The sequence below is a fragment of the Asparagus officinalis genome, chromosome 5, assembly GCF_001876935.1.
Source record: "Asparagus officinalis chromosome 5, Aspof.V1, whole genome shotgun sequence".
NCBI lineage: Eukaryota > Viridiplantae > Streptophyta > Magnoliopsida > Asparagales > Asparagaceae > Asparagus > Asparagus officinalis.
This window is the reverse complement of record NC_033798.1, coordinates 118,082,598-118,094,524: the sequence shown is the minus strand read 5'-3', so window position 1 is coordinate 118,094,524 and position 11,927 is coordinate 118,082,598. Positions and strand designations below refer to the sequence as shown.

The 11,927-nt window shown below is 35.4% G+C and overlaps 1 protein-coding gene across 1 annotated transcript; it reads right to left on the bottom strand.

Moving 5' to 3' along the window:
* On the bottom strand, positions 2,643–11,493 carry LOC109840899 (zinc transporter ZTP29-like). The gene is made up of 12 exons (XM_020409725.1): positions 11,227–11,493; positions 8,703–8,761; positions 8,534–8,626; positions 8,336–8,425; positions 8,123–8,204; positions 6,716–6,771; positions 6,517–6,573; positions 4,966–5,006; positions 4,669–4,736; positions 3,365–3,421; positions 3,154–3,271; positions 2,643–2,835 (listed from the first exon to the last, which is right to left on the bottom strand). Exons 1-12 carry the CDS (start codon positions 11,288–11,290, stop codon positions 2,790–2,792), a joined length of 831 nt encoding a protein of 276 aa, XP_020265314.1. The 5' UTR covers positions 11,291–11,493; the 3' UTR covers positions 2,643–2,789.

The following is an 11,927-nucleotide window of genomic DNA, read 5'->3' as shown; positions in this document are numbered from 1 at the left end:
GTACCTTCAATTATGCAAATATGAAAATTTTCATCCAAATATTCGCATATAACACTATAGTTTTATAACTTTCTAACCATTAATATTTCTTGAACTTATCATTAGATACATCTCAACTATATTTTAAAAGAGAATTAAGATAAGTTTAAAAAAATTAGTTGATTTAATAGTAAATTTAAAAAATATTAATGATTAGAAGCTCTAAAATTAGCATGTAAGTATCATAGAAAATCATTCAAGTGAAAACTTTCACATTTGCATGATCAGCTCCACTATAATGTTCTAGTTTTTTTAACGACTTATGGTATTTGAGTATTTCTCTAACAAAATACAACTTACTATATTTAAGTGCAGAGCATGGAAACTTCCCGATATTTAAGTGAAATTTAGTCTTTTGTCCCCTTTGTACGTAAGAAGTATTCGAAATAATAAAGCCATGAGTAATTGAAATCAGCAATCAGGACCCGATTTGTTTATTATTTGCCAGTTTGATCTTAATTATTTACCATGAAGCCACTTAGGTACGTATTAATTATTTGACGAAAATATCAAAATTCCTTTTTTTTTGGGGTGAAATTTCTATTAGTTGGCCAATATTATGTTTTTTGTACAATGTAGGTACCCATTGAATGTACAAGGTTCATTTTGTGCCTTTCTACATGGACCGAATACTGTATGCAGCTATAATAATGATAAGCCCACTAATAGAAATATGGAAAATATTTCTTTACGCTGTCCCACAGCTCTAAGTTTATTTACACATCGAAATATTTCTTTACTTCTTCACCCAGATCTAGGCACACAACATACAGCTCTAAGTTTATTTACACGTTGCTAGCTGAATATGTTACCCTGTGTCTCAGAAGAAAAATGACACATACCATCTTTCTTTTTTTTTTTGAATTTATACATAAAAGAAAAGGATAGAGCATAGTGTGATACACAACATTCATAGCGTTATCTATATATAGCTTCCAGTATATAATTCAACTTTCATAGCAACCCAAAACCTAAATTTAGTGGAGCCAGATATCAGCATATCACTCCAAAACCCAAATAATAGCAGATAAGCTTTTGGTGGTGTTCAGCAAGAAAGCAATCAACACAAATAGTCCATCCCTAGTTGCTCAACCCTCTTCCTCCCAATAAAGCCATTAAGGCTTGTAGAAACGCTTTAGATTTGTTTACTTTGAATGGTTCATTACCCAGAGCCTACGTATTGATGCAAATGTTGACAGAGAGATATCTTTCCCAATAAAGTTTCGATAAAATTTAGTGATTCTCCCCTCTTTAAGAGGATGAAAGACTTGCTCACCCTCCCTTTTTACTTAAATTGTAACCATATCTAGCCATCCTACATCAAAGATATAATTCAACAGAATGGGAGTATTGAGAGATTATGGAGAGATGCATCACTTTCTGAAAGAAGCTCCATACCTTGAATGCCTCGAGCTCAATTCTTCATCAGACGTGGAAGAATCCAATCAGAAACTACTTTATCCTAATATAGTAAGGGAAGGACTGCAACTAACTTTAGGCATGATTCATCTATAAATGAAAGCATATTGTCATATGTCACTAGTTTGATGGTTGCATTCAACAACATTAAATTGATTTGTGAGTGGAAGTCACTAACCAAGATCCTGAACCACAAGACCAAATCAATAGAGAGATCATTATTTACAACAAGTTATGGATGTCATGAATTGGATAGGAACTGCCCTAAAGTTCTCACGTGTGCATTGCATGTTGTATAACATCATCTGCAGGCTTTAGTTTATGCATCTAATTATTTCTTATATCAAATTATGCTCCTCAGTTCCACAAACTCAACTACTTACAGAACTGTGTTCTGGTGAAAATGGCGGCCATGCTTACACTTGCATTGGTATTTCCTGATCTGATAACTGAATTAGTGTAGGTACCCTAGATTGACAATTTGTCTATATGAATCTCTCCAATGCTTTTGTGAAACTTTCTTCTTGACCGTGCCATACTTCATGTACCACCTATTTTTCTTGGAAAGGATTTGAACTGTGACAATGATAAATTACCTTTGTACTTATCAGTGCAAGTTAAAGGTTGGTACCTCTACTATCTTAAATGATGACAAACATTTTTCTCGTGGCTAGGTCCAGAGTAAGATTCTTTTTAAGGACATGGATCCAGATCACAAATCCTGCAAAAACTTCCGTAATTACACACGCAAGCGCGTGCACAAAAACTTACTTAATCAATTGCGCGCGCGTGCACACAAAAACAAACAATACGCACACACAAACACAAAATATTATATTACACAAGCACACGTGTGAGAATGAGTACACACATGCATGCATGGATATACATTATCTAAAGTCAACAAAACATCTAATACATATTGATGTTTCAGCATGAATAGTTGAATTTAGATTAGTTTTCTAATCATTACAGCATTACTTGCATCTTTTCTATAATGCTTCACTAGAAAACAAAAGGTTCTCCACTATACATATTTGTACTTCACGGTGGCATCAAGTTGTCTTTGTATAGCAATTCGGCACCATACTTTTTTCAATTCAACAAGAAGGATGATATAATGTGACAGAGAGAAATGTAAAGGAAAACTAAAGCATGTCTAGAAAAAACATTGCGCAGAACAGGAAAATATAAAATCCGGAATTTTTTTCTTTTATTCTAGATTAATGTACAGATTACAACTTCTAGACATAAGATAGAGAAGAACCTGTCTAGTTTCTGTAAGTGTACAAAGCATATATCTGCAACATTAATTGACAAACCATCCAACCTTACAGGCTCATCTCCTTCGGCAAGCTGATTTCTAGAAAGTACAAGCTGCCAAAACAATGAATTTCTGTGTCACAATCTTAAATCAGATAACACAAAAATGAAACCAGAAGCAAAAGTTTGATGCTCGAATAATAACTTCACATCATCCCTTGTCCATGAATTCAATCAGATCTAGTTACTATCGACATACTACTTAAAACCTATTGGGTGAAAAAGAATCCTCTAATAGAAATTCACCAAAAGCAACACCAAACAAGAGGCCATTTCATTTTGAGAGTGAAGCAAATGCTTTCACTCTTATTCAATGTTTAACAGGAAGTTATAAAAAAATATTGTAAATTATTTTTCCTATTCGAGGCTAACCTTGCTGACATAAAAGCCATCCCAAAGAAGACTGCTTTAACAGCTTGCTTTTGGCCAGCATAGTCAAATGCTAGAGGTAGCATTTCGTGTAAAGTTAGAAAAGCCATCACACCACCAACTGCATGAAAGATAATTACTCGGGGGATAAAAGAGCAGTATAAACAAATTTTCATTTGAGAATAAACAATATCTGCTTAAAAGGAGGCACCACCTGATCCAAGTAAACCTTCAAGAATTTCAGGACTTAGACTGCTTGGGAAGAGGTAAGCTGCATTTATCAAACTCTTTTAGACAACGTTTTTTGCGTAAACATAATAGTTGTTCAAAGAAATCCAAACCATTTCATATTCTAAAGCAGTTGTATCATAAAAAGTTTAGTTCCTTACAAAAAACCTATGGAAATTAGGAGGTAAACCAGATATATTATGTATATATGGTATTTGATGGATAATCAGAAATATGTCGATAAGAAACTTCATACAAGCAACAAATGAAGAACAAGGCTATTGTAAAAGGACATCAGTACATCTGAGACACTATTCTTACGGCGTTGAAATGGGCATACGACATCTGCATTTGTATAGTGTGAGTCATGTGACAAATATTCTGTTATCTATTACACTCTAATAAACACATCAGAGATGCTTCTTGTTATGCTTGCATGCCCCTTTTAACCAATAATGATTTCAAAGAAAGTAGGCTAGAAGTATATGCATGTGCATTACTGTGCACAAAAGCACATGGAAATGACTACCACAATATATTGGCCAAACTTAATCTTATCTTTTAGATGAAAATTGTTATATTTTTGCTAACGAATCAGACCTGAGTTAAATTACTAAGAACATAACCGTATAATTTATGCTAGAGTTGTTACCTGAGATTGGCTTAAGAAACCTATTTTGTTATAAAAAATATTATGACAGATTCTCTAATAATAACTTAACCAACAAATGGATCATCCTTCCTTTCACCTTCTCCCCATCTTTCTCAAAGTTTAAAAGTGAAGAAAAATGTCTCTAAATTTCTCCTCAAAGCAGGCATGCACTTCTCATAGATTATCATCCTATAACGATTGTGCATGATGATGCCTGTGTTAATGCTTCATGTATCTACTATTAGTTCAATTCTTACGAGTCACCCATCATGTAATGTCAAAAGACTCCACATTTTCCTCCCAGGCCTCACACCATAAAAGAATTTTTGCTCAAGGAAAATTGCTTATTAGGAAACGGACAGGAAAGTAACAGTTAACAACCAAAGACCAGCAGGAAGTGATTGTTCCATGTCCTGAGCAACATGCAATGGAGGATTTAGCTAAACCAGAATGGGATTACAGTCCTACCAATGATGGAGCAAAACAACATTCGACTAGTGATCGAGCATCTTCCCACTTTAACAGGTAAGTAAGCTCTATAATTGTCTTCATTATGAAATGTTACAATGCTAACAGTCCACTTGCAACAAGAGCCCACAGTCAATATAAGCATAAATACAAATAAGAGATTTACATACCTACAATAATTACACCTAATGGCTCAGCAAAACCAGAAAGTGTTGCCAGTTTGAACGCCTGCCATTTACTGGGTCATGCAGATAGGTACAATAAAAGAAAATGTATTAGGATAATTGCCCTAGTTATATGACTTCAGCTTGATATGCTCGTAGAAGAAAAAAACGAAGGAGGATAAAAGATTTGTTGTCTACAATTTTAAGAAGTATGAACTTGCAAATCCAAATCAAAGATATTAAATGACAATATTCAATTCTTTAGTTCATACAACGCTACTCTCAAATCCCTACAAGCCTTACCTTTGAGTGGCAAAATAGACAGGAAGGGCTACAGCAACACCCTGCACAAAGAAACATAGGTGATTATGAAAATATATACCGTTTCTCTAAAGCAAGTTCCCAAAATAAAGGCTCGCAGAAAGTGCTGAAAGCAGATATTTCCTATGCCAGAAGTGAGAAAGAGAGGATGCAAGAACTTTAAAAAGATTCAGAATATCTCATAATATTTATAAATCTTTGCATACTTGCTACATATTTGAACAGCTTTCAAAGCCACAATTTGAACATAGTGTTCAAGTGATCTTTCTGTTGTATTGCTTCTACATGCAGTTGTTTGATGATATAACTTAGAACATGGAATTTGCTTAAATCTGAGAATATATAGATCTCCTTTCTAACAAATTCTGGAGTTAATCCACTAATTTTCTGTGTGAGAAAGGCAGTAAATTTAGCTTTCTTTCTATTTATAGAAAAAGAAACATTTTAGCTATAGTTTTAAACTTAAACCAAAAATGTAAGTCAAATCAGCTCCTTTTGGGCTCTGTTGAAGATTTGAAGTACTTTAATTTGACTGGCTCAAAAAAACAGACATTCCAAAACAGACTGCATCCTCAGCAAGAGCCTGTTTAAGCAGATCCATGAATTTCTTTCTTACCTTTCTTTTCCTTTAGCTATTAGTGAAAGAGTTCATGCGCTATAAAAAAACCCCCCAACCCCCCCCCCCCCCCCCCCAAAAAAAAAAAAAAAGGAAAAGAAAAATTTTCTCTTCGAATTAAGAGATAGGGTTAGAGATCTCTTTTTATCCCCTTAAATTGATTTGAAATTTAGATTCCTATTCTACAGGTTCCATCATTAAAAAGTCAAAAAAGCTGAAACACATCGGTTTTGGCTCAAGTTAAAACCTTGGTTTTGGTTGCCGATCCTCTTGATAATGCCTGATTAAAAAGTGGCAGAAGTCTTGTTCTAGTTCCCTACAGATGGACTCAAGTATCACAACCATATCATCACTTAAAGGTGCTTGAAGTTTTCTTCTGATTTTCCACACACTACAGACTATCAAAGCTGCCTCAAATTTCCTTTCAATTCCCCTGCAATCACAAACAACCACAGCATCCAAGAAGCTAGAAGCCAATCCAACATGACCAGGCTATAGCGATCTGAAATCCAACCAACCATTTACCTGTTAACTTCTAGATCACTTGTTGCACTAGAGATTAAATGTAGAAACTACCAGAGCTCATGCATCTCTATCTTCCTAAGATGAGTGTTTCACATTCCCAAAGGGACAAAGAAAGTAAGCAGTTGTGCATATAGCCTTAATGGAAGTTACGTATGCCACATCAGGGAAACAAGCAGTTGCGCATATAACCTTAATGGAAGTTACATATTCCACATCAGGGAAAAGATGAGTTCAAGTATGTTATACTGACTGGAAGATAGTTTGAGACATAAGCAGGAAAAAGAAGGTTATAAGGAAAAATTTCCCAGCTGCGAAGTTGACAAGTTACTATTGAATCTTATAGGTAAATTTTGCTTTTACATTCGAATACAAAGTGCAGATAGAAAATGTACCTCTGGAATATTGTGCAATGCAATAGCCAGAGCCAAATTAATGCCAACACGAAGTCCCTGATCAAGATAAGAAGCATAAGAATATGCAACCTTAACATACATATAATCATCTGATGTACCCAAGGCAATAATAGTTATCATAGAATATTTTCTTCTAGACCTATAAAATATAGTATGAAAAGAAAGTTGAAAGGCACACCTTCACTGAACCAAGAAACACTGCCATTCCCTCAGGAAAGTTGTGCAAACTGATACCTGAAGTTTAAAAGGGCAGAAACAGAAACATATAGTATTAGTTGATTGATATAAACATGCGGCTTGTGGTATAGTAGATTAAAAGATCAGTGTAAAAAGCATATAAAAAGATCAGTATATTAGCTCAACTATACTAAATATGAATACCTACAAATCCATAAATTTTTAAGTTATGCATCAGAAATATAATTCTGTATTAACTTCTGCCTAAGGAACAAGGTATGACTGTATGAGACCTCGATTTTCAGTTCTTTAACTAGAGCATAATGAATTTCTATGAAACTAGAGAAAATCATTTAGTGACGGAAGAAAATGAACTGAGGAACATCTCATGTAGGAACTAAAAATGCTTGGGTTATTCTGATTGTCATCCAAAAGGTCAAGCTGAAAAATCAGTAAGCAGAATAGTGACAAGCTTTCCCTCCATCCGATGAAGAGTCAAGGACAAAGGTGGAAAGAAAAATACCTTTTTTCGTGAGCTTATTTTACATGCTAATTCTAGAGTTCAGATGAATAGAAATGATGGCTAAAAACACTAACTAGGGTAATATAGAATATCTCCAAGCTATATAAATCAATACTTACTAGAATGATTGTAACCCATCATTGAGAATGTAAAATAAATATATAAATGCATTGAGAACTCAAAAAGCTTGTTAGCTCTTTTAATTACACAATTCAAATATTAAACTAGATTTAGTTTTCTAAATAAATGACCTCGATCTACCATTGCCAAATTTTCTGTAGGCTATTTAGCACAGCAAATCTTATTCATCTATACTATGGTTCTAAAGTATTCCGGGAACTTTAGCTCGTTGGCTGCATTTCTGTAAAATGCACAACCAAGAAGGGTCTCCTTACATATCCAGTGGCATTCTAGGTGTAATGGAAACCCTCCTAATCCATACTTTCATTTGCTAGGGATATAACACCAGTTAAAATGGTTGGTGTTCAGTTGACAGCTACCCGTGCTATTGATAAAATTTTATGTCAAGCTTTCTAATACGCAAACGTGCCCCTTTCTGGGTCCCTTTTATGTATGGTTTGGTAGGAGGTGACTGAGGTGAGGGAAAGGACAATGAAAAAATGAACGAAAAAGTTAGTAGGAAACAGCACGGATGATGATAGGATTATCTTCAATAAATCTATTAGCTTTCTGCAGATAGCTCCAACTAATATATCAAGCAGAGTTCATATTGTTGTCCACAGGATAAAAGATGATAATTAAAAACTCAAGACACGACAAAGAATATGGCATAGATTGATTGTTCAAATGAATTATCCTAATAATGGACAAATGAGTGAAAAACAAGAAAGAAAGGCAGATTTTAAAAAATAAGAACATGCATACCAACTGCAGTTATAATTCCGCTAAATAAGACTTGCCGGCGATGCTTTTTCATGGGGTCTTTACCTGAGCCATCATCATCTTTCTGTTACCACAGAAATAAATAGCTAAACCAAAATCCAGGACCCTCATCCATGTATGAGAAAACAACTAGAATGTAAATTTAGAAGAATGTATGTACTTGAATGAAGTTAAATTGCAGACAAAGATCCATACCCTTTTTTCGTCCACATCTGATACCGGAACAAGTGAAGGTTCTGGTATAAAATTAACTATAATTGCAAAGGAAATTACTCCTGCATAGAACTGTATGGTAGAATAAAATTCTTAGATACAGATTTCTCTTAAAGAATGAACGAGTGGCATCCTGAAGAACACCACTGCTATTCCAGCTATAAAAAAAGGTCGTCTCACCCAAATATTGCCCTTAAGGAAGCCAATAGAGTTCATAGCATTATGAGCCAAGTCTAAAAATGATATGCTCAGCATGAGGCCAGCAGCAAAACCCTGATAAGAAAAATTCAACCTCAACTGACAGTTTCCTACAGTGCAACAGGAAAAAGGGAATGAAAATAGAAGTCACCTGCAGAAGACCAAGTGACTTGAGATTGGGAGCACGATTAAGAACCACAAAAAGTGCACCTGAAGCAAAGAACAAAAACCATTATTAGGAAAAAGTGTTCTTTATACAAGTTCCACCAAACAACAATCTGCATACTCACAAAGCAGGGGAATTTTTATATTATCGAGAATTTCAGTTGTTCTTACTGCTGGCTAATGAAACTTTCACTTAGACTTTATCTAATAAGAACAACAAATAGAAACCTTTGTATTCAAAGATTTATTAAATTTAAATATACGTTCCTTTACACATTTTTGGTACCATGCACTTTAGAATGTAAAACAAAATCCAAATACCAAAGTAAACCTAGATTGCTCAATGTATAGTAGCTAGGTAGCAATAGGAACAGGATTTGGAAATTTCAATGTTAAATTACAGCTATAGTCACAAGATTATAGAATGCGCTAGGCAGCCTAGATGCTCGAATAGACGCCTAGAGCCTAGGCAGGGCCTAGCTGGTTTTTCTATTTTTATTTTTCAATTACAATAATTGATAATAAATGCCAATGTTATAGAAAGCACAGGCATCGGACTGGCACCTAGGCAAATTTCTTTCTTCTAAGTGGAGGTGGAGGCTGTTTGGCTGAAGACTAGAAGAGGTAGAGGAGGTGTTCACAGTTGAGGCTAGAGGAGTTTGAGATTGGAGGACATGGAGGTTGCAAGGGAGGAAAGTACGATCAAGGTCTAAAGCGGCCAAAAGGGTGCATTCCACGTAGGCAACCCACATGCGTGTAGGCGCATCCAAAACCTAGGTGGGTAGTCTAGGTACCACCTAGGCCTAGATGCTAGGTGCGTGGTCTAGGTACCACCTAGGCCTAGGCAGGCGCCTAGATGGGCTAGACGGAGGCTTTTTAAAACATAGGGTATAGAAAGCGGGCACCCATGAATGTTCCCTTCTTGAATTTCCTCTAGGTTCAGAAGTAGGGTGATCTTTATACTACCATCTTCTGATTTTGAGGAGTTTCGAACTTACCTAGCACTTATAAATTTCCTGTAGCTATCTACTTACTGCATTTTTTGGATGAACTTGAGACCAAGTCATGGTTTATAAGCTAGAATGCAGGGCAATAAAAGAAAAAACATCTCCAAAGCTTTAAGCCCATTAATAATACTAATGTTCCTCCCAGTCCTCATCTTCCTACACGCGAGTAGACTAGACATTTAGGTTGTAACAACTTGCCGTTCGAGCTCTCTGATCCCAGACTCCCTATCAGTTCATGTTCCTGGTTCTAAATTCTACCATGACAAGTATAATTGAGGTTTATATGCTACCTTTAGTTACAAAACCAAAAGTCTGAATGTTCCAGAAAAATTGGTATCTTCATCTTGTACTGTTATTTTCAGGTGAAATGTAAACTTTTTGGATTATATTCATGTGTTATTATCCACATCACAAAATAAAAAAAGAATAGAAGAGGTAGGTTTAAATTGTGGGATCCAGCCTAATCTTCAAAAAAATCTATAAGTTTTCAAAAGAACTCATCATCTTGAAGGTCTTGATGATCTTACCGTGGAAAATAGAAAATATCTCAATTATGTTTAAGGACTCATACAAATTAGGGATTCAATGTAAAAGTTGACAGTGTCAGTAATAGAGCAATGTAAAATTTCCTTTCCAAGTCTGCATAATTTTCTTCCAAAAATGAAGTAAAAGATCCTGTATCAAACCTCTGGGGTCAGATAGATGAATCATTCTCCTTCATTCAGTTGTAAGGGTCATCTACTTTGTTAAGCTTGTTTGTTATGGTCCAATCATTCTCCTTCATTCAGTTGTAAGGGTCGTCTACTTTGTTAAGCTTGTTCGTTACGGTCCAAAACCATGCTCCTTTAGGCTGACCCTGAGTCTAGCGAGTAAGGATTTTATCAGAACACACTATAGAAAAGGATGATTTTTACCATTCGCGGACAGTTAGTCACGGACAGTTAAGAGGATTAGTTTGGGAGTTACAACTATTCTATTTATGGTATAAATGATCTACTCCTATAGGCATCACTTTCATCTAAGGCCTTGTCATTTCCTTAATCAGCAAATCCATGTTCAAACTAAAACCATACGCAACAACTATCTCTTATGTTTCCCCCAAACGTAACCTACACGTATATTTGCACATGTAGACCAATAAAACACGCCTAGTCCTCCAGCCATCCTACAAAAATCCAACTTCCTGAATCCCCAACAATCATTTGAGATGCACTGCTCACCTTTCAAGTGTCATTTGCTACAATACGAGCAGTAAGAACTTGTTTTTAAGGTTTTAGTAACAAACTAATCAACTGGAACAAATTGTTATCAAGAACTCTAAAAAATTCATAACAGATTTGTTTTCCTTAACCAAAAAAGACTTCCCAAATTCTTCAGCAATTCAAGTAATACAGCAAAAAAGAAACACTAAGAACAGCAGCAAGACTAACTGAATTAGCACCGCATGCCCTTGAAAAGCTCCAAAGCTTTAAGCAAATGCAATCAGAAAACCCTAAAACTTACCGATTGAAGTGCTGAGCCCGCCGACGAGGGAGAGACCGAGAGCGACGAGGATTTGAGAATCCATCGGGATTAGTCAACGAGAGAAGAGAGCCTTCAAACCAAAACCCTAGGTCTCTCACAATCGATAGGAGAGTACACTAGGGTCTGGGGGTTTTTAGAGAAGGGATGAAAGCGGGAGTGGGAATCTGAGGGAGTTTTATGTAATTTTTTTTATTTGTTTACGAGAGAGGGAAATGCATTGACTGGTGACGGCGGCTACAAATTTGGGTCTGATTATGCAAGTCTTTCTTGTTTGAGGCTTTTAGAGAAGTTTTTATTCTTGAGCGATAAGTGTTTTTTTAGGGTTTTTACGTATGTGCCCCTCCTTAAATCTTACTATTTATAAAATTGCCCTCCAATTCTCTCACATGGGGTCTTTCTTCTGCTACTACTTAGCAATAACAATAACTAAATAGGATAATGTCAAAATTTTCCAATATTTCCAATCGGTTGACAATATCCTCTGTTACAAATTAAAGCAGTTTAGTCGAAGGGGTAGAAAAACTCAGTATGAGAGAATTGAAGGGTAATGTTACAAATATCAAAATGTAGAGGGTAAACTTGAGGGGTATGTATGCAAAAAAAAAAATCTTTTCTGTTAAATATGGGAATCGAACCCATTCTTTTTTAAGAAGAAGGAATCTGCCTCCATCCGTTATTGT

Excerpts from the sequence above, each read along its gene's own strand:
- LOC109840899 (XM_020409725.1), bottom strand. The coding sequence starts at position 11,290 with ATGGATTCTCAAATCCTCGTCGCTCTCGGTCTCTCCCTCGTCGGCGGG. Across the intron at positions 8,627-8,702 it reads AGTCACTTGGTCTTCTGCAG|GGTTTTGCTGCTGGCCTCAT; the intron begins GTGACTTCTATT and ends TTTTCTTATCAG. Across the intron at positions 2,836-3,153 it reads ATGGCTTTTATGTCAGCAAG|CTTGTACTTTCTAGAAATCA; the intron begins GTTAGCCTCGAA and ends TTGTTTTGGCAG.